The sequence below is a fragment of the Telmatherina bonti genome, assembly GCF_933228915.1.
Source record: "Telmatherina bonti genome assembly, chromosome: 11".
In the NCBI taxonomy this organism is placed as follows: domain Eukaryota; kingdom Metazoa; phylum Chordata; class Actinopteri; order Atheriniformes; family Telmatherinidae; genus Telmatherina; species Telmatherina bonti.
In genome coordinates, this window is record NC_136629.1 from 32,220,988 (window position 1) to 32,244,773 (window position 23,786).

Here is a 23,786-nt window from a genome sequence, read left to right on the forward strand (position 1 = left end):
TTGAATCCTTCCCCTTTTCACCTTGGTCATCTGTCAGGGCCGGATTAAAAGTGCACAGGCCACTGGGCCCAGAATGTTCCACGGGCCCCCTTCCCCACTGCAACATTGTGAAAATTGTGAATGATACACTTTGAAACGACATTTCTTACATCTCTCACCCAATGGTACCACTAGCAATACACTAGACACTGTGGTGTAATTATCTGGCTTGCATGTACATTTTCTTTCATGTCCAAACTGCTGGTGTTTTCCCCACATGGGCTCCACATGGGCCCCAAGTGGGCCCCAAGTAGGCCCCTGGGCTTGTGCCCATACTACCCATTGGATAGGAAATAAAATGAAAAATACTTTATTGATCCCCAAAGGGAAATTCAATATTGTAGTAGATAATTGTTGATAAGGTCTTGTTCCAGAGGTTGATGGCAGTTGGTATGAATGATCTTCTGTATCTTTCAGTCTTACAGCAGACCTGAAGAAGCCTCTCACTGAACACACTTTGTTGTTTCTTCACTGTGTTGTGGAGAGGGTGTGAAGAAACCTCCATCATGTTCATCAGCTTGTGCACCATTCCTTTTTGGACAATCAACTCCAGTGGCTCCAGAGTTACTCCCAGCACAGAACCAGTTTTTTTTTGTTTGTTTTTTTGCAGTAGTTAAAAAATGTGAGGCTTAGAAATGTCTTCTCCCAATTCATTCATGTTCATTGTAACTACTGGGACATGACCAATCCCTGAAATAGGAGTGTATTGCATGATGTTCTGAAAAAAAAGAAAGAAAAAAAAACACGAAGAAAATGTGTTTGGATTTAAATCCTCCCCCTTTTCAACTTGGTCATCTGACTCAAAATGGGCTGAAACCAACAATGGGGAGTGGAAAAATTAGTACCACAGTACTTCTCAAGTTGCTTTGTGGGGTTTTTTGGTCATTGTTTTAACCCCTTTGTCCAAATAGAAAAATGTCCTATGTTCTGTGAATGCACCAAAACATGGAGCAATTCTATTTAACCCTTTAACACTCAACTTGTGAAAAAATTGTAAGAAAAGTACTTTTTTAAAGAAAAAAAAGGACTTTGCCCTTAAACAAAACCTAAAAACAAACTTAACCATAGTTCCCATTTATTACCATGTGATATGTCAAATTTATGACGGTGCAAACCTCTGCTTTCTGATGTTTATTAGGAGGTTGAAGACAAGTAGATTGTTTTCAACAACATTTGGAGTTTTTAAAATAAAGTGATGCAAAACATATCAGAAACTTTGTGTTTCAAATATGATACATTTTAGTTTTAATAAGGTTGAGGAAAAATGCATTTTTCAAGCAGATGTAGACAGATGTAGACAGATTAGATGTAGGCATTCCTTATTTTGCAAGCAAACACAGTTGTGTGACCTGGAAGGCATGTCGGGCTGTGGAGTCATACAACTTGTTAATTCTGACTTTTTTCAGCAGAAACATGCAAAATAAAGGCCTATCTTTCAGGAGGACCACAGACATTTGGCTGGACATTTTTCTTAACCAGAAGAATAGAAGAGGAGAAGAAGGGAATAAAAAGTGTTGCCTAAATCTCTTGTTTATTAATCCAATTCTGTTCCTTCAGGTCCTGGTATAGATGAAGACTGCATGAATAAATAAAGAGGGAGATACTCTGCGTTTAAGTCTGTTCTTAGACCTAGCTGGTGATTAAATGGTGTATTTAAAGCTGAACTCCATATGAGGTGAATTACAGTTTCCTCTCTGGGATACTTCCCACATCCTGACGTCAGCTGGATGTGAGAGTTTTCTTCCCCATCCCAGTGTCCAACTGACGCATTCACAGATCAGCTCCTCAGCAGGACGTTGAGGGTAAGTAACAATCCAGCACTCTGGGAAACCTATTTTATGGGTCCTTGCATGTGTTACAATTTATGGTGCTGTGAAGATGAACGTTTGAGTCCAGTTAAAACTCTGCGAAAGGCACTGAAAGCACGGCCTGCTGTGTATTCTCATATTACATTGCATAGCTGTGCATTCCTGAGTCTCTGTTACGTAATTTAGACATTCTTGTATTTTTGTTCACATGGAAAACTGTTTTTAATCCTGAACTGAAGGAGTCTCTATTGTTCTGCTGTCTTTGTAAATGTCATTTCTGGGTGGTTTCTAGAAAGTCAACAGAACACAACTTTCATGTCTTAACCCACAAATGATCTAATGTTTGAGCCAGCTCCTCTCCAAGTTTATGAATCATTGCTGAACAAGATTTATAAGACATTTACCCACTTTTCTGGAATAAGTGGGGTTATTACAAAAACAGAAATAAAGCGATACCGTTGACAGTTTAATTTCTTTTTAAATCAAACTGAGCAGTCCAAACAAGTAACACCAGTAAGACTATTTTCAGGTTGGAACATTTATTCCTTCTTCTCAGCCTTTGTTAACACACACACCATTATTTCTGCTACTGTTGTTGGGCTGAAGCTCTAAACTGTGTCTCATTGGAGCTCTCTTATAAGACAGATATTTGGAAAGCATATATAATTAACGTATTCATTTTTGATTGCTTCTTTTTTGTTGTTGTTTTTAGGTTTATTTGATCTTGTTTTACTTTTTTAACTTGTGTTTTCCTCATGGGGATTCTCCATATGAACTATACCTAGTTGGTCTGTGGGGTCGTTGCCATGGAGATTGTCCCAGGATGGGCGGTTCCCACGGTGACACCCTATGCGGTCCTTGGTGGGGCAGTTCCTGGCGTGGACAAATCCCCAAGACATAGTTTTCCTCACCTCAGTGCCAAGCCAGATGTTTTTCCTCAGATATTTGTCTCCAGTTATGGATGTTTCAGTTAAAGAGACAGAAACTAGAAGTGGGAGCTTCTGTTTGTGTGTTGTAAATGTGCTCTGTGTAGGTGTGAGTATGATGATGTGTGTGTGAGAGAGAAAGAGAGTGTGATGTTTTGATGATTTGATGTTTTATGCTTGAGTGTGTGTAGAGTTTTTGTTTTTATTATGTGAAGCACTTTGAGCTGGTTTTGTATGATAAGTGCTTTATTAATGAAGTTTGATTTGATTTGAAGGTTAGCAATAATGCTGAAGTAGGCCGTGGTGTGAAAGACATTGTGTTTCATGTCGCCAGACTTAAACGGTTAAATGATCTAAGTGGTACTGGGAGGTCAAAGTGCGAAGAAAATATTCCAGACAGCATGACACTACCAGGAATCGCTCATACATTGTCATCACCTGTGCAGCTGAAATGGAGACACATCAGATCAGTGTTTAGTCTGGTATTATCATATTCTGATGAGTCTGTGTGAATAGTAGCTCCTCTGTGTCTTGTTCATAGCTGACATGACGGTGCGGTCTTCTGCAGCTGCTGCAGTCCATCTGCATCGAGGTTTGGCGTGCTGCATGTTCAGATTCGGCATATCTCGGTTGTAACCAGCGATTATTTGAGTTGCTGTGGCTTTTCTATAAACTCCAAGCAGTCAGCCCAATCCCCTCTGACCTCTCACATCAACAAATCACTGTTACCCAGACCTCCAGCTACTTGCTGGATGTTTTCTCTTTTTCAGACCGAGTAAAGTACCCGTTTCCTCTCATGCTGTTTATTCCCTCAGCAGCCCGTAAGCCTCTATCAAAAGCTTAGAAAAATAAATTCCATCTTTTTTTTTTTTTTTTTTTTAACTTTAGGTGGTATAAAAAAGACAGAAAACCACCTCACTGAACCTTCTAGTTGGTCAGTTTTGTTTTGTTCATTGTTATCTGATAGTCTGACTCAACCACAAAAATCTGCACATTTGGTTTTTAGCATTTCATGCAGATTAAACAAAATATTTAACTGACACATAATCCATGTGACACGGTCAAACCATCATATTTTTATAGTTAACATGGGGGGAAAAATGCAGCAAGTAAAATATGCTGTTGATGATAGTTGGATAATCTGCCTTATATGGTCAGTTGAAGAATGTAGTGGTCAGCTCGGCCCCGGCACGAGGATAATCTAGACTCATGTTCCTGCTCTGATATCCCTGCCAAGCCAGAAACTCTACCCAGACCTGAGGAAAAAAAACAACATTTCAAAACAATGTTTTTTCTGGAATCCTAAAGCCATCTCCACAGTTATAATTTTCGAAGTGTGTGTGTTTGTGTATGTGAAATTCAATGACGTTCCACTGCAAAACTATCTGTACAACTAAAGTTCAGGAAGAACACACCCCATCACACTATGTGTGTGAAACAAAGACCCAATTCAAACCAGCTGTTAAGTACCCACACCCTATTTTCTTTGTGTTGTGGTAGGAAAATACATAAAGTATAAGAAATACACACAATACACAGAGTGTTTTACTCTAATTTCCATTAACTAAACTTTTTTTTATTGTTTGACCTGAACTGAGAGAGGTCTACTTATAATCTGAACCTTTTGTTTTTATATTTAAGCATATGTTAAACTCACACACATGATTATATAATAGCAGGTGAAGCCTAATTTCACTTTCATTTGTTGCTGTATAATGACAGAAATGTGTCAGGGCTAGTAGTGGAAGCAGACGACCCAACCACTGGGAAAACCACGAAGGAGCATGAAAAGAAACAGCATAAAATGCAAGAACTATATATGATCCATCCATCAATTTTCTATACCGGCTTATTTAAAAAATTAATACCTGAGAGGGACAATATTAATTAGGACCAAGTAATCTGTAATATAAAGTATAATGCCTGTGAGAGTGCTGTGTTAATATGCAGACCCAAGCAGGATAAATGGCTTCATTTTCCAGTGTTTAAACTCTCTAAAACACGACTTGAGGTCTGCCAAAAGATTAAATACCTTGGTCATTTTGTTACAGACGATGTGAGTAATGAAGATGAAATGTGCTGACAATGCTGTAAGTTATATATGCACAAGCAAACTGCATCAGAGCACTACTATGGTTAAAGTGCTTGTTTAAAGCTTATTGCACGCTACGGTACACAACATATTTGTGTTTTTCTTTTTTTTTTTTTTAAAAGTTACAAGTTGCATACAACGATGCTATCAGTGCAAATCATACTTAAGTTTTCCTATGGTGGGAGGTCCAGTCAGATATTTGTCACTCCAGGAGTGAGCACACTGAAAGCACTTCTACGCAATGTGATGTTTATGCAACGTCTGAAAAAATCCACGAATCGCATCGCTGTGGCTCTCCCAGATCCTTCCGAGAGTTGCTCTCAGTCAGCAGTGGTTGAAATGTATCTATGTTTTTAGATGATCTTGATGATCTTTTTGCTACTTTATGTGTTTGTTTTTCTCCTCTGTCTCATATGTGATTTATGCACCTGAGTCTGTTTAATAAAAGTGATTTGATTTGATTTGTAATTCATGCAGCTACAAAGCTTTTCTGAGTAAATTCAACTGATGTTGTGTGAGACCAAATTAAGAGGGAAACCCAAATTAGAATATTAATTTAACAAAGTTAGGATTGATATTCCAGTCTATATTTGTCTTTGAGCTGAAACAACTCGTTTTCCTAAATAGAAAAATAGTTCTAGAAAACGTTGAGCCAACTTAGCTTCACAAGCTGTTTCAACATTATTGTGTGAGTAAATCAGAATGGCAACATGCAAACCACAAAGAAGTCAGAGGCCTGAATCAGGAACCTTCTAGCAGTGAAGCAACAATACTGATCCCCACCTCACCATGTAGCCCAGCCTGTTTTAAAGACTTCACAAGTCACCTTATTTATTAAAAACAATTGAATATTTCCATTATCTCAGACTATTTCAAAGTCACAATCAGATCAGATATCAAACGGCTTTTTAGGGCTTGGATCCTAGCTGAGCAGTGGGCACAGATTCACAAACCTTTTGAACGACTAAAATAGCACATTTCAAGTCATATGGATAGTTCAAGTTTAAAGCGAACCTGTACCCAAATTCTTATTCATATCCTTTGATGCAGTCTTCCTTCGTTGCACGGTGTTGTGGCGGTCAGTACTGGTTGCCTAACAGCAAAAAGGTCAGCTGGTTCAAACAGCCTTTCTGTGTAAATAACTGCTTGTAGGTACAAAAGTTTTAAAAGATGAGTTTTCAGTGAGTCTGCAGATCTCAGGAAGAGAGGAAGGGAGTTCCAGAGGGAAGGAACCACTGCTGCAAAAGCTCTGCCACCTCTGCTTTTCAGCCTGGGAACTGACATAGTCTGGTGCTTGGTCATGTGGGGCTCCATATGTCAAAACCAGGATTTCAAAATGCGCGCTGCAATAAATAGGAAGCCAGTGCAGCTTCGTATCGGAGTGACATGAGAGAATTTGGTGGAGTTTGTAATAGCAGCGTTCTGGACAGCCTGAAAACGTCAAGAGATTTTCTTTGCTTAAACGCGTGTAAATAGAATTACGATGATCAAGTCTCGATGAGATGAAGGCAAGAATGATCATCTCCATCTCGGGTTGACACAACAAAAAAGACGCAGTTTGGAAATGTCATTTAAATGATAAAAACGAGAATGAACAAGTGATTTAACATGAGCATCCAAAGACAGTGGAAGAGTTACCTGAAGGTTTCCATGAATGAATGAGGCAATTAGGCCGAGACTCTGCTCTCTTAGGTAGAAATCTGTAAGAGACACAAATTGCAATGCAATAATTTTGACATGTAAGAAGATGATACGCACTGGGCATTCCAAAATTATTCTGCCAAAATAATTTTTCTCATAACCACCAACCCCCCCCCCCCCCCCCCCCCCCCCCCTCTACTACACACACACACACACACACACAACTGGGTAGTTTACTTTTTTTATGTTCATTCAACTGTTCATTCAACAACTTTTTTTTTTCAGCTGTATCATGAGAAAATGGAGATTTCACAAGTTATAACTGCTGAGGTATGGCGGTGCCAGATGATGAAATGACACCCATAATGCCACATCCCTAATGTACTGGAGTTACACCCATAATGCACTGGACTGTGGTTCAGAGCCTTCATTAAAGGGACATTCCACCTGTCTCAGTGTTACTGTAAAGGCACAGGGACAGTTTCAGTGAACAGGATTAAAAAATGTATTGGTTCTGCTTTAAAGCTGGGGATTTGAGGTTTTTGTACCAGTGACTCATGTAATGTGGGTTTACTGTAAAGAGGTGTACGTTTTACATAAAAAAAACAAATCAAGTGGATCTCTGGTTTGGGAGCATAAAGTTTTATCTACATTTTTAGCCAGGGAGGATTGAACTCAACCATATGACACAATAAGAAAACAGATAATCATATGAAATAGTATATGTTCATGACTCATCTGAGAAGGAATTAAAAGAGAAAAGCAGTAAGGTTTACATCTGAAGTTATAGTTCAGGCTCTTGTTCAAGTTAACTTTTGCTGTAACACTGCTTTGGAATTGAAGAAATCATTTTTCCAAAAAAGAGACTAAGTTTAGCACATGAGCTCATCTCTTCCTGGTCTGTGTGTTGAGTGCATGCAGTGACGTAAAGACTTGATTAAGAAACTTCTTGACCGTGAGAAAAGCTCCTTTGTTAAAACCTAAAATGATCATTTTTTATGCATCAGTTAGGCGGTTCTGGATATTGTCCTACAACTTTAACTTTAACAAGTTGGGTCAAAGTGTGTAAAATGTCATGTGAAATAAGAAATCATGTGTTGCCTACAGTTGTGCTCATATTTATTCATACCCTTTCATTAAAGAAGGAAAAAAAAACATCTGCCTGTAGAATAAGCTGAAATTGACTAAAGTAATAGTAAATAAAAATTTCATGAAAATGGTGACATTATTTTATAAATCTGGTTCAATTGAAATATTTTTTTTTTAAAGCAAACGAATAAGATCATTTATTACATGTTACAGCCCTCATAAACTAATATTTTGTTGAACAATCCTTTAATGTTGCCGCTACAGTCAGGTGTTTTCTGTTCCTCTCAGTCAGACTTCTGCACCTGTTGACAGGTATTTTGTCCCACTGTTCAACAGCAAATTTTTAGTTATTGTTCCTTTTTAAAGTCTCCAGTTATTTGAGTGACTGTTGTAAATTCAGCCTTTTCTTAAATGAAAGGGAATGAATACATATGAGCACAACTGTATATGTTGCAGCTGAAACAGAGACTCACCAGAGGCAACATGGTTTCGTATCTTCAGGTCTTGCATGAATCGCAGCATCTGTTTCCTGTTGTTAGCAGACAAGGGGGGCACATGGTGTGGTCTTCTGATGCTACAACAATCTGCTTGCAGATCTGGACATGTTGCCCAGATTTACATCTATCTATCTATCTATCTATCTATCTATCTATCTATCTATCTATCTATCTATCTATCTATCTATCTATATACACATACACTATTCACAAAAAGTTAGGGATATTCAGCTTTTGGGTGAAATTTCACAACAAGCCTAAAATGCATTCAAACCTGTACAGGTGAACTTAATGTGATCTTCTCTAAGCTTTTAAATGCACATGTCCAACTGCTAAATGTTTCAATAAATTTTGCACAAGTTGCTGTTCTCTAACAAGGAGCTTAACGGCAAAAATCACGGCAGGTGTGTGATCCTTGAATTGACCAATAAATGTCCTGGTTCAATTAGAGCTGGTGTTTAAACAGTTGTCCTCATCATGCTGTTCACATTTTGACATCATGAGACCAAGACGACACCTAACAATGGAACAACAGTCCCTTGCCATTGCGATGCTTCAAACAGGACGTTCTCAGACAGAAGTGGCCACTGAGCTTGGAGTGTCACAGAGTGTCATCAGCAGGTTGCAACAGAGATATGGAGAGACTGGAAGAGTCACAGAAAGGCCTAGAAGTGGACGTCCTTTGGCCACATCCCGTGCTGATGACCGCTACATTGTGAACACTGCCCTGAGAAACCGGATGATGAATGCCACTCAACTCCAGGCACGTTTAAGAGAGGTGAGAGGCACCCAAGTGTCATGTCAGACCATTCGAAACCGTTTCCATCAGCGTGGTCTGCGTGCTAGACGACCTGCACGGGTACCTGACCACACCACCAGGCACAGGCATCATCGTCTTGCATGGGCCAGGGAGCATTTACGCTGGACGAGGAACCAGTGGGCCTCAGTGCTGTTCTCTGATGAAAGTCGATTCACACTGAGCAGAAATGATGGCCGGCAACGATGTTGGAGACGTCAGGGAGAGCGCTATGCATCAGCCACTGTTGTCACCAGGCGAGCTTTTGGTGGTGGCGGTGTTACAGTGTGGGCAGGGGTGTCCACTTGGTACAGAACTGCCCTACACTTTGTGAATGGTACAGTGACAAGCCCATACTACCTGAATAACATCATTAATCCAGTGATTGTGCCCCTACATGAACAGCACAGGCCTAATTTCATCTTCATGGACGACAATGCTCCTGCTCATTGAGGCCGCATCATCAGGGAACGGCTGTTGGAGACTGGTGTACCTCAAATGGAATGGCCTGCACTCTCTCCAGACCTGAATCCCATTGAAAACCTGTGGGATCAGCTGAGCCGTCGTGTAGAGGCTCGAAACCCTGCACCCCAGAACCTCAATGACCTGAGGGCTGCCCTTCAAGAAGAGTGGGATGCCATGCCTCAGCAGGCAATAAGTTGCCTTGTGAACAGCATGAGACGTCGTTGTCAAGCTGTAATTGATGCTCAAGGGCACATGACGAGATATTGAGACGTTCAAATTTTTTGTTGTGGTGTAACGACCATTGTTGTTACCTTTTGTGTTGAATGAATTTTTTGAGATGAGGAAATCAGCAGTGCATCCTTCTACTTAAATGTCTTACTTTTATGATATTATATCACTGTAGCATGAACATATTGCATTTTCCATAAATTTCACCTGAAAGCCAAATATCCCTAACTTTTTGTGAGTAGTGTATATATAAATAATTTTTTTTAGCTGAGAGGACAAGTATGCTTCATGTATGGTGTCACATACTACAGCGTTTTAGCCAAGGCTAATTTTGAATGCCTATCCCTAGTTGGGCGTCTACACTAAAAATGAGTCAAAAGTAGATCTATTGTGAGTGCATACTTACAAACTCACCTTTATAACACCCACACCTGGTTTGTCTTTAGCCAGTTCTTGCCTGGAAGTGAACCTTTTTTAAATTCGGTTTAGTCTTAATCTCTGTTGAGAGGATGTCTGCCCAAAACTAGTCCTGCAGTAAGAGATTATACAACTATGGTTTGTCACACACTCTATTGCTGTTTTGTCTCTCAACATATGTGCTTACTGGCTCAACTAGTAAATAATAAATGCATTAAAAAATAATTCAATAAAGTTGAAATTACTGAAGCTCATCAGATTACATTTTTTCAAAATTTTGCAGTGACAAAGACAGATTGTTTTTTTTATTCATAATTTTTAATGCTTGGTTCTATAGTGAGCCTGCACCTCTGTATCACTTGATGACAGCAAAGATTGCTGAGACTTATTATAAATAACAGTTTGACTCAAAATATTTGTTTCCATTTCAGCAGCAACATACAGTATGGCTCCATTCAAGGACTACATCAAGAGGTGTTTATCTCTTGATGCTAACTTTACAACAAATATGACCAAAACTATTTTCCAGTTGAATTTTCAGACACAATATTTTACAAACTTTTAATGCAGTTATTCACATGGTGTCATATTAGCTTTAAAAACAGAGTAAACTGTTCTCTGAGGGGGAATTTTTGAGGGTATCTATAACATATTGTAGTTTGAGTGAGATATTTTGTCCCAAAACCATCAGCTGAAGATGTTTGGTGTGTCAAGAGATAATCAAACCAAATGAAAGCTGCTGGTGGAATAAAAAAAAAAAAAAAAAAATTAGCTTTTGCTGTTGGCATCACAAAAGCCTGACTTGATTGATTTTAGAAAGAAACATGTGCTCAGTGGTCGGCTTTGTGCCAGGAAACCAGCAAACTTAATTAAACACAAAGCATTTCTGACAAGTAAACAAATATTCAGACAGAATTCTGGCTAAAGCATCAGGTTGACGTCAAAACAGTCAAATATCAGACAAGCTAAATGGTAATTGTGTAAATAATAAATGCAAACCTCTAACGAGAATTGTAGGAACTGAAACCTTGCACCACAGTAGGCAGTCTGGACTAATGTGTACAAAATCCGCCTGTTTGTACCACAACAGGCATGGTGTCCTTTATAGAAGCTTCTGGCTGATACAAAACGAGGTTGTTATTATCTCGTCATGGACAGATGTCAGCTGAAGGAGCTGCCAAGGGAAACCACTGACAAGAGCAAAAAGCAGCCCGGTTCAAATAGCATCGAAAAGGAGCTGCAGCTGTGAAAACTGAGACACTTCCAAATTGTAACAGAGGTCCACACTTACTTCTTCTCATTTCAGCATAACTCGTCTCAGCTGCAGCTTGCAGCTGTGATTGGCTCAACAGAGCTTAGAATTGTTTTGGCTTTTCATATTGTTTTTCCTCTTCGCTTCTGTTGACGCCCTCGACCATGTATGCAGGTCTTTCAGTTCAGTTCATTTTATTTCTACGGACCCAATTCCCAAAATGAAGTCATCTAAGGGCACTTAGCAAAGAGAAATGTCTGATATTTCTCTTTAAGGCAGCATCTGGTGATGACGAAGAGGGAAAAAATACAATTTTACCACGAGCAAACCTTTAACAGAGAATCAGGATGGAGAGTGGGACTAACTGAGTCTTCTGGGGTCTTTTATCACTACTTTTAAACGTTTTTTCCTCTTAATGTTTAACTGTTTGATCCAATCAGCTGATGTCCTTTTCTTTCTCACACACAGGCAGCATCCGCACCAGTCAGCATACCACCTGAGACTCTCCACCAGCCCTGATGCCTGCCTTTAGCCCTCCTCCTGCTCCTCTCCTCTTGGTGCTGCTGTGTGCATCGGTGGCTCTACAGCAGTCTGACCTTCATCTGGCTTATGTCACCCAAAGAGGCTTTTGCCTGTACTCCTGCAGCCAAGACCCGCAGCCCTGCAGCACCTCCTCTCTGAAAGACTGCATATGCACAGAAATCCAGCTTTCCTCTCTGCACTGCCCGCAGTCGCCAATGAAAACTGTCTTTTGTTTCAAACATCTAACGGTTTGGTTTTCGTCGCCAGCCAACGTGGCGTGTCTGCTCAACAACTCGGAGGTGAGGCACCTCACGCTGATCCACTGTGGTGCTGGTGGGTCCAGGGGGACGCCTTTTTCTTCCATTGGGGGGCATTTTGCAGTGCAGCACCTTGAGAGGTTGACTATGGTGAACCTGCCAGAGAAGCTGACTGTGGTGAATCTGCCTGAAAGGCCATTTCTTTACTGCAGTGATGTGAACAGGGCCAAAAGTTTAGACTCCATCACAAACCCAGACAGAGATAATGGTTTTCATTTAGGTACAAACAGATACAACCGGGATAGAGATACAAACATGGACCTGGCTGCAGACACTAAAACAGATTTTGTGGCTCAGTCCTCAATCCAGATCCAGGATATGCTCTTGGGCAGGGAACTGGGAGCAGCGTATCACGAACAAGCCAGACTGGGAATCATCCACAGCTCTGTGCTGAGCTGGGGAGCAGTGGTCAAAGCCTACACAGTTCAAACACACATAGACAGCGATGGTACGCTGCCTTTCCCAGACCTTCACCTGCCAAAGCTGCCAGAGACGTCGCTCATCTACGTCAGCTTTGTGTACTGACGAAGACTTGCTTTCAGGAGGAAGATAATCAGTGTTACAATGTTTAAAACAATCATCTTATTGCAGGCCTTATTTTTTCACATTCTGGTTTAGACTTAATCCTGTTACATTCTTGAATTAGAGGATAAAATATGTTTTATTTTGCAGATTTTCCTGGCTTTATAGTCAGGTTATTAGATTCAGACAGGCATTTGGCACAAGAAAAGGACCTGTAAAGGAACATATTTAAACTATTTGTTTCTCAATGTCCCGAGAAAAGCACAGAGTCACAAAAAACTCTGATCAGCAACTATTTCTTTAATATCTGGTATTTGTTTCATTTAAAGATCAGCCAACAAAGGGTCACGGAGAAGCTGCAGTCTATCCCAGTAATCATTGGGCAAGAGGCAGGGTACACCCTGGACAGGTTTGCTAGTTCATCACAAAGCCTAAAGACACCAAACTTTAATTTTATGAGCTGCTTCCAAAGGTAAAATGATCCAGTTTTGAATTTGTAGGTAATATGACGTAAAAACTGAAAGTGATTTGGTTTTTTAAATTATATTTCTGAGAAAACTTTCTCCTTAGCTTTCATCATATGTGTTCAGACTGGACTAACACATTTCACCGCTGTTTAGCTGGGTGGAATAATGCTGAACAATATTGCACTGCAGATGGAAACTAGCTGGAAAGCTGCCGTCTGATACAATGCATCTTTGCAGTATGAATTGAATGTTTTTTGTTTTCTGTACATAGTCCTTTACAAATAAACTTTTAAAACAAAATAAATTAAACACACAATCTGCTGAAAATATCCTTTAAAGCCTCTCAACAACATAGAGGAAATAGTGTCTTCAGTAAGAGGCTACTGTTCCTTCAGAAAGGAACAGGAGTCCAATCCTGCCAACAGCCATCGACCTCTTTAACAAGACTAACTAGAAGGAATTATTTATGATAATTTACAAAACGAATAAAATAACTTGTGACACCATTATCTTTTACTTCAGGTAGAGTTGTGCAATATATTGTTTGAGCATCATCTTTGCAATGTACATGTCTGGAAGAGTCACATTGCTGTAACGGCACAGGAGATGGGACCCAAAGGACACAGAAAACCTCAGGACTGGTTACAGGTTTTATTGACAATTACAGGGGGGGACAAGGAAGCAGGAGGCTATGGCAAGGATGGCTTGAAGTCCTCCTTGAGGACCCCGACTGTGTCTTGCTGGTGAGGACAGGAGGGTTAGTGAAGGATGGCACACAGGGAGAATCCAACTTCAGGAAAAAATGCCCAAGAAGGAAGAAAGGGAGTTCCTCTCACCCGAGGTTATTGGGGGTTTGTCCAGAATCCAAAATCCAAGTCCAAAGTCCAGTCCAAGGTCCATACACCAAGTAGTAATGCAAGGGGAAGAGGCAAGAGGAAAAACTCTGGGCAGGCAGGTTCTCGGGAGAAAGGGAAACAGGGCAGGAATACAGGGTAATCTTGTGTTCACAGAAGGCTGGAAGCAAACAGAGACTCTGCCAATCTGGCAATCAACAATCCTGAGCCCGCTGCTTAAATAGAAGGAGGCACAGGTGGTAATCATCAGCTCATCAGCACAGGAGGGTGCCTTCAGGGACGACTGGGAAAAATCATGACAATTGCAGGTAGTGCAGTGTAGGAACTCAATATGTTCATTTCTCCATCTGTCCATCTTTAACCTGCGGACATGAATGGAGAGCCCGTCCATTTTTATTTACAACCGCTGAAACATGGGCAGGAATAAACTAATCATGATAGAATAAAATATTTACTCAGGACATAGAACATTAAAAGCTAGCAGTACAAGATAACAACCAGAAAAACTCTCAAATACAGACAAAAAGCTGATTGTAACGTTCACTAAAAGAGATTATATCATAGCAGATTTATTGTCAACAGGATGTAAAGTTATGCAGCATAACTTAAAGTACTATTCAAGTCATATGTTGAACATTCCTGTATTTTTTAATATTGCAATATATATGGCAAGGTTAGAAAAGATCTCATTGTTAGTTAGTTTTTTGTTCCAAAATTGAGATCAATAAAGTATTACTTATTTATTAGTACATGCTACATTATGAGAAACACCTCTGAAGACTAGAACATAGATCTTAGAGCGAGTTCCTGATCCTAAACTCACTCCAGGTCTGTGTTTGACTGATAAAATAAGTAACATTGGGGCATTTGTGTCATATGGTTATAATATAAGCAGATAACTTTTAGTTTTGCTTAAATGTGCAATTTCTCTATATTGCTAAGAAGCCAGAGAGTCATCACTGCGACTCACTTCTGGCCCTTTTCCTCTCACCACAGTCCGTATGTGGATCAGAGCAGTAGGCCACTTGCAGGTTTCAACCACAAGATGGCAGCAGAGGCAAAACATCAACCTGATGAGAAGAGAAACTTCTTTCTGAAGAAGTGTGGCTGCTGATGTAAACTTCACATTTCTCACCACAGTTAAGAAATGTTTGTACAAAACTGATTCACTCTCCGTGTTGTTAAAAGTTTTAATTGCACTTATATTTATTTGTTCAAAAATGAAATAAACAATGCCCGCTTTTGCATTTTTGTACAACACAGAGATGGATGCATGATTAACATGCTTGTGAATTTAATTGTTCATTTTGTGTACATATTTGATGAAGTGTTTATAACAAATCATCAACAGGAGTCACAGAACAAAGTCACAAAAGAATTGTGGCAAAAACTCGCCTCTTCAGCTGGGTGCACGCGTGAAATATTGTAAATCTATAAACATATTAGAATATTATGTGCAACTGCTTTGCATATCTGGATTCCGGATTTAAAGGTGGTCAGTGTGACATGTGGAGGGTTTTTATTTATTTATTTATTTATTTATGTTGCAGTATTTCCTGATTCACTGTTTGTTTTGTATCATTGGTCTTTATGAGGCGCAGCTGCATCCATCTTTGCCACAAAACATCCTGTCTGTCTGTCTGTCTGTGGCGACATTTGGGGTTTCATAATGACTGCTGTCCTGGTAAAAGACAGGCACATGCACGCACGCGCACCTGCTTAAGAGGAACTTATTTGCATGATAAACGTGCAGCGTGAATGCAAACTGATGCCGCCTGTTGATCCCGCACCTGAGAGGTCACCACCGCCCCCTACTACACACACACACACACACACACACACACACACAAGCACGCGTGCGCACAGCGGTGAAGTCCCCTGCATCATCGGGGCCTGCTTCTCCCAGAGGGGCTCCCCATGGGCTCTAAAAGGTTCCCCTGAGCTGACAAACTACCTGCAGTCAGAGCAAATCGACTGAGACACACTCGTGAGAACCCACTCTGCAGGTACTGGTTCCAGTCTCCAGAGGTGGACTGGAAGAGAGCAAACTGGGCCGCCGTCTCCACACAGCTCAGCAGTAAAACATTTTTATAATCAGACGTTATTGTTCGCCGCCTCCTTATGGGAGATGCGCCCATGTTCATTTTTTAAAAGGGCAAATCAGCCATAATTCAGTTTATAAACTGCAGCGCGCGGGAGAGAAATGCCTGCTTGAATATTCATGAGCACCCGCCCGAACTGCCACGCTCGTGATTCATTAGGCATATGTAAATATCACTCACTTTAATTGGCCCTAAACTGACTCAACATAATGTTGTCATTAGCGAATTATTACTTATTTGTGGTACTAATGGTACGGTATGGCCACGGAGCCCAAGCTCCATGTATATGATTGCAATTATGCTCTTTTTATTCTGCTTCTGACGGATCTGCACGTGCGTGTGCGTGTTTGTGTGCGGGTGTGTAGCTAAAGGGTCATTCTCCTACATGGATCATTTGAGTCTATCCAGCAAGATACAAACATACAACACCAACACACACACACACACACACACACACGCATACACATCACACACGTAAAATGTGAATTTAGGTTACAGTTTATACAGTCTCATCCCTTAAAGTTTTATGTAGGCTACACATGATAGTGCGTAAATAGAATGAAATAACAAAGATCAAAAACTTGAAATAAATAAATAAATAAATAAATAAATAAAATAAGAGTGTGAGGGGTTTTTAAAAAATAGACTTAAAATATCATCAACCTGTTTTTCTCCAGTGATTATCATTACACTGGAGAAATAATCTCATACTTTAACATAATTTCTGAAGGATCCGCTAACTGGTGTTAAATGGGCAGATTTGGTTCAAAAGATGGTGGAAAACCAGTCAGCATTTGGTGCCTGGCACACACATCTGATGATTTTATTTTTCAATTTAAGTTTGCTTATTGTCTACTGTTCTTTTTTTTTATGCCTTTGGACAGAGTAGAATAAAAAATAAGAAATCATTTCCCTTTAAAAGAATCATGTTTTTTTTTTTTTTTTTTTTAGAAAAGGCTTAAACATTATTTAGTGTTTATGATGTTTTATTGCAATGCAGAGTATTAAGAAGAACTGGACATAGCTATATATATCTATATATAGCCGGACTATATGTTTTTTCTGCAGGTTTGATACACATATTGAGTCATTGGCAGGAAATGAAACGGCCTAAATAAAATAATCTGACAGCAGCATATTAACACTTTAAATTTTCTCATCATCCTCACAGTTTATGCATTTCTTACAAAGCATGTAATGAAATTAAAAGAAAAATTTCTTTAGTTATCACAGAGGGAGATTACAGCTCAGTTTTAACTCATTTAAAGGACAGAATTTAGCTCTGACGTTGCTGATCACAAACCATATAGCTACATGTCCAAGTTTATCTGACTGCATTTTATGCTTTCTTACCTTATCCGTTTCAGCAAAGTTGGTCACGTTTTACAGGTTTTTCCAACTGCTGGAAAACATCTGGCAAATCTAGTGTCATGTTGTCAATATTCTTTACATAATCAACAAAATAGCAATCAATGAGAATGTAATTTTTCCAACAAAATGAAATAAGTGAGCCTACTCACATGATTTCAACAGTTCTGATCTTATTTGTCACCACAATTATTATTATAACAAACTAATCACAGCAGCTTTTCACTATTATTTCCTTTTTACATTGAAATTACAAAAACTGCAGCTTAATGTCATTTTACTAAGATAAGCTGGTGTCACACATTTTTAAGCTATTGCTTGATGTGAAACTAAGGGGGGAAAAAAAACTCTCCCCGGTCATCCCAGTCTGCGCAGCATGACTTGGTTTGGAGTTGTTTTATAGAGGCAGCAGCAGTTTGAAACAACAACCATGACAAAACAGGCCCACAAAACAGAGGGAGAGGCAGAGACAAATAATGATGTGTGTGCGTGTGCATCTGGGAGAGAGTGTGAGGGAGCTAATAAAGTAATGTGATGGATGATCTCCTTTCTCCCAGAGGGACCAGCACCATGTAAATTGGCCCACACAATGCATTATGGATAAGGCAGTTGAGATTATAGCTTGTTAATGTGTCCCTTCCCTCCTCCCTCCTGCCTTCCCTTCCCTCTCTCCTCCCCTCCTCTTGCATTTTGCTGCGTGTTCCTCCATCCCTCTATTTCAGCTCAGGCAGCGACATGGTCACCTCATTGTCGGGGGGCCTGGGTCTTTTAGGTGCAGATGGAGAGGGAAATAGGCTGTTCTGCAATGCTGTGCAGGCCTACAGGAGTAAAGTTTGTGTGAGCACCGTGTGTGTGTGTGTGTGTGTGTGTGTGTGTGTGTGTGTGTGTGTGTGTGTGTGAATGTGTGAGTATATTAACACAAACATTCATCATGAGGTTTAATCACCCATTTGAAGACCTCAAAGTTGGTTCCTGCAGTCGATGCTTAAGATTTGGTTTTCAGCTGCATGATTGACATGAAGTAATTAGCCATTCGTGTCCTCATAAGTGAGTAAAACAGGTTCATTTGAGTGTGTGTGTGATGTGTGTGTGTGTGTGAAAAATGTGTGCGCAAGCAAACCAAAAGGCAGCCAGCAGAGACGGGTCCATCAGCAGGGGCCAGGACTGTGGGCATATGTCTCTTCCCTCCCTTTCTCACCCTGCTCTCCCCTCGATCCTCCCAAGAGAGTGCACACTCCCAGACCCCCCCCTACTCCCCCATCCTCACCCCAACTTGCAGGCCCGTCCAGGGTTCTGTCAGGCCATCTGCTGAAGCAGAGCCAGAGGAGTCGGTCTGAAGGAAATGATGCTACTGTTGCTGTTGCTAGCAGGGGTGTTGTTATGTGTGTGTGGATGCGAGTGGCTGTGTGTGTCCTGAGGTAAATGGCTACAAACACACTTGTCCAACAGAAATAGAGCTCTTTCAAATACTTTATAAATTATAAATAAGCTAACAGAACATTGATGCTTTTTATCTTAATTTATAGTCCAATATTTTGTGAATAAATTTGTGCCACATTCAATAAATCTGATGAGCATTTAACACATTTTCAGCCCAATCTGGTGACATTTAACGAACTTGTTTCTATAAATTTGGGATATTACTCATATTTATAATCCCTTTTATTTAAAACCAGTAAGAATTTGAAAGGGGAAGTGAGTTTTTAGGTTTTTAGATGCATTACAGTGCTGGCAGTAAAAACCACAAAACGAGGTGTTTGCAGAAGCTGCAGAAGAATTTCCAAACTATTCTTCCATGTTGGACACCTCAGCTGTATTATGAAGATAATTTTCCATGTTTAAAGCCATTTTGTGGTAGATCAGGATTAAAATTACTTTAATATACTGCAACACTTACCTTCGACTGAACCCTGAACCTTAGCTGGTGGAGCTCTGACATGATCCTGCAAGATGTTGCTCATAAAAACACATATTTTCTCCGTAATGATGGAGTCCTCATGTTGCAATTTCAGTGCTGTGTTTCTTTTAAGATTAAATATACTTTCATAAGTCTATATAATATTTGCAGGATAAGATGTTCTCTTTGTGGTGCCTATTTTTTAACAATACTTGACACCTTTCTTCCTGGGAAAGTAGCTATAGGGTCCCACTAAAAAGATGTGCTTGAGGCAGTTTTAATACATAAACATTACGCAGAACTTACTAAACTCTAAAGAAAACTGCTTCAAAGCTCTTCTCAAGATGTGATCATTTTCCTTCTGCAAGGGAAACGTTGAAGCTATGAGAATTAGTTTAACACCACAGAGTTTACAGCTTTTAATCCTTTGACATTAACGTCAAATAATTTATCTCAGTAATTTAATTCAGCCTAATGAGCTGTGATGAAGAAATGTCTGACATTGTAGCAGAGATCCATAAGTTCCCACCATGTAGCATGTTCTCAGCGTGTTTTATACGGGCAATCTAGAACAAGCCAAGCAAACTTAGTGTGGTCTGGTGTATGTGTGTGTGTGTGTGTGTGATTTTATGTTTACGTTGGACCCTCCATGGTTCTGTGCGTGGGTGGTTGCCTCCACCCATTAGAACGGGTCACCTCTCTCTCATGGAGAGTTTTCACGGCTGTGGAGCGGATTAGGAGCAGGAAGAGGGACAGACTGAGTCAGTGGAGGAGAGATTATTGGTCAGGCTGGATGGAGGAAAGAGGGAATCACAAAAAGCGAGAATTAGCATCACTTCAGCATTTCTTTGTGCTACGTAGGTGACACTCACGCAGGAGCGCCTGGGTGTACAGTGAGTACAAATGGAGGAACAAGCGAATGCTGGCATCTCATCACAAGCTGCCTTTAGAGATGAGAGGAGAGGAGACTGTTGGGTTAAAGAGAGACTATCCTAATACTTCTATAATTACATCGACTGAAACAGCAACACTTACCACAGATGAATTAATCAACACTTTAAATGGTTTTTCACCATAAAAACTGTTGCTTTCAATTGATATGTTTGTACAGATGAACCAACTTGTTCCCAACTTGTTCACTTTCTGTCAATTCTCCACAAAGTATTTGTGTCATTCAGGAAAAGCATAGTGACAACTTAATACACAATCTAAAAAACAATAATAATAAATAAAAATAATAATATCTGGTCCTTGCCAGGTTTTAAGCCTTTAACTGCCTGTGTTATCAGTTCGTAAAGCAAATTTTTCCATGACTTTAATGAATCTCATTATAAAAATTGTGGAATTAACCTGCCTGAGCCATCACTACCACTTGGTTTGGACATAAAGCACCAAAATTAAAGTCTGTGTCCCATTACTGTTTCGTATTATGACTGTTTCACTAGTTTTTATTAATAATGGTTTTCCAACCATTTCTTTTAATAAATAAATATATAAATTAATTATAATCTTAGCCCAAAAGAAGAGGGAATAAAATGCAAAGAAACATTTTTGCTTGCTCTTTTCTTGACGCAAACTTTAAAGGTTTAAAGTTAAATAAATACATCAGACTAATAAGACATGACATACAGATAAATTCTTTATTGAAATGAAATCAAACCTAAATGCAGAAGCTGAAAGACAAATTGAAGCCTTCAAAGGAATTAACTGATCATCAGCAGGTGTGAGCTCCTTTAAAAAGGCAGAAATTTTATAAGTATGTTAATACACCTGAATGGCAAGGAGGAATAATGGAATGAAATATCTTACAATAGCAGATGTTGCTACAAATCAATCTGCAGGGTTTTAAGGTCATTTCCAAACTACCTGGAAACTGTATTGTTCTACAGTAAAACTTTAGTGGATTCAAGACAGTTGTCAACCTGCCAGGAACAGAAATCTTAGCAAGTTAACCATAAATTACCTACAAGTTTGTATGTTGCAGTCACGTCTCAGACCACTGATCTTAGCTAGCATGTTAAGTGTTACTGTCATAAAAGACTGAAAAAATATGGTTATTTTATAAGGTTTCTCTGGCAAAAAGGTCTTTCTCTGCACTGTGGCATTTGTGTTTGCCTCCTCCACCTCATCAGTGGCAGTGTTGTAACATTAAAGTCACAACACTGGACTTACGCTGCATGGTGTCGTTTCAACCAACCAGTATGGAAAATACTGCAAAGTTGCACCTGAACAAACTCCAAGTGATCAGTCGTATCAGCGCAAAACCAAATCCAGCAGATCAGCTCAAACTTGTGGTGGTTTTATAACCACGGGAAACAAGACCTAAAGTTGATCACAAACCTCTCTAAGTTCTTTTAATCAAAAGAGTCGTCTCTGCAGAGAGGTAACGATTGGCTGAAACTGAGTCACGTGTCAAAACAGCGCTCTCAAGCACCGTAGAAAATCAACGATGTGGTCGGAAAAGGAAAGGAAACAAAGTGATGCAGTAAAACTGACACCTGCGAACGTCGATGAACACAGTAAGAAAAGAGACTCAAAATTAATCTACAACTATGCATCAGACTGATGAAGTCATGAAAAAGATACAAGTACTCACTGGCTCTATGAAGCTACTGAATCAGGAGGTGTAAACACTCTTTCATACACTGCTTCTGCATTTTAGCTTATTTTTTTGTAAATGTCTTATAACACTGTTCATTTTAAAACCTAATATGGACCAGATCAACTTTTATGATTGAAATAAAACCTTCGAAATAACACAGGGAACAATCTCTTTGTTATGTGACTGCTTTGTGGTGGGAATGACCCAAAGTTACTATTTTAAAATAATACCTTTTGGTTTCTTCATTCTTTTCATAATCAAACTGTATATTTCTTTAAAATTTTAAGTGTGCAATAAAAATGTAAAGACGCAGCTGTCAATACCCTGCATAAAAAAAACCCAGAAAGAAAAGGAAAAGAAAAAAACAGCCATGTTAAAATGTCTTTTTTGTCTCATCTCATATTCATAATGAATGATGTTCTTGGCAGCCAGAAACGTTTACAGGGAATAAATGACGTTTTTATGAAATGTTTACTTCCCATCTTGGAGGACAGAGCCGAAAGGTGATTAAAACTTTAGGCGAGCTAAACATTAAAGCAAAGTTTCTTATTTAACAATTAACAGTTTGAATGGTGGTCTTAACAGTTTCCCCTCCCAGTTAATCTCTCTCCCCCTCTCTCTTACTCTCTCTCACACACACACACACACACACACATCACACATAGAGCACCAGCCGCCAGTTGGTCTTAAAGAGGCAAATTCCTCTGCAGCATTTTCTCAACATCATAAAGCGTCTGCAGTTAAAGCAATGTTTTTCAGTCCCCCTGCTGTCACTGACATTTCCAGATCATTTTGGCGTTTGGTTGATTTGGGAGAATTTGCACACCATATGCTGTTGTGTCAAACACCTTCATTTAAGCAGGCGATGGCTCTGCATTCCCTAATAGCTGCATCATTGGAGCTTGTTTGTCTAATGCGCCTGTTACTGTTATTTATTGGGAGTCTGCCCACCATCCTGTTCCTCCATGCATGCTAAGGAGACAGACATAAGATATGCAAATGCTAACGTAGACCCAACTTTGCAGCAGTAAAACAGAACATTTGCATTTGATGTAGCACATAATAAACTGGTTATTAGCATTTTAAATGCGTCAAACAAACTTGAAAAATGTGGCCTGAGCTTGTGTTTTTTTTTTTATTATTGCTGCGGGTAGTGAAAACACACATACACATGCCACATGTGCCCTAAAACACATGCAGAGAGGTGGCAAACACACAACTATAAACTGCTGAGAAGAAACTCAACAGGACAAACAGTTGTCCATTTCTCCATTAGAGCATCAAAGCATTATCAGGGCATCAAAATATGCAGATATTTTATTTTATGGATGAATTATCTCTTCAGCCCCAGAAAAGAAGATCTATTTTCCGCTTTGACAAGCCACGGACATGAGCAGCTTGAAGGGAGCTGTATGTGACAGAGTTGAATGGCAGACATTTTGAGTCATTAGCGAGTCTTTTTTCTTGGTAGGTTTTTAATTTAGCCTCTACAATGTTATGCATTCAGGTCCTTAATATGGCTAAATCCACCAAAATGGGCTTTTTTTCACACAATTCATTTGAAACATATAACACAAAGTTAGCCTCATTGCTAAATCCCTCATCATTCATTTTCCTAACCGCTTAATCCAATTCAGGGTCGCGGGGAAGCTGGAGCCTATCCCAGCAGTCTTTGGGCAAAAGGCAGGGTACATCCTGGACAGGTTGCCAGTCCATCGCAGGGCCACACGGACAAACAACCACTCACGCTCACACTCACTCCTAGGGGCAATTTATCTAATTTAGGCAATTAACCTAACATGCATGTCTTTGGATGGTGGGAGGAAGCCAGAGTACCTGGAGAAAACCCACGCATGTGGAGAATATGCAAACTCCACACAGAAAG

At 39.7% G+C, this 23,786-nt stretch overlaps 1 protein-coding gene across 1 annotated transcript; it reads left to right on the plus strand.

Moving 5' to 3' along the window:
- The first annotated feature begins 1,804 nt into the window (after window positions 1-1,804).
- LOC306762509 (uncharacterized protein) lies at window positions 1,805-15,166 on the plus strand. Its single transcript, XM_079249008.1, has 2 exons — window positions 1,805-1,841; window positions 11,719-15,166. The coding sequence occupies exon 2, from the start codon at window positions 11,769-11,771 to the stop codon at window positions 12,612-12,614; it is 846 nt and encodes a 281-aa protein (XP_079105134.1). The 5' UTR covers window positions 1,805-1,841; window positions 11,719-11,768; the 3' UTR covers window positions 12,615-15,166.
- Window positions 15,167-23,786: the final 8,620 nt, after the last annotated feature.

What these genes read in the sequence shown, in the direction of transcription:
- LOC306762509 (XM_079249008.1), top strand. Translation starts at nt 11,769, where the DNA reads ATGCCTGCCTTTAGCCCTCCTCCTGCTCCTCTCCTCTTGGTGCTGCTG.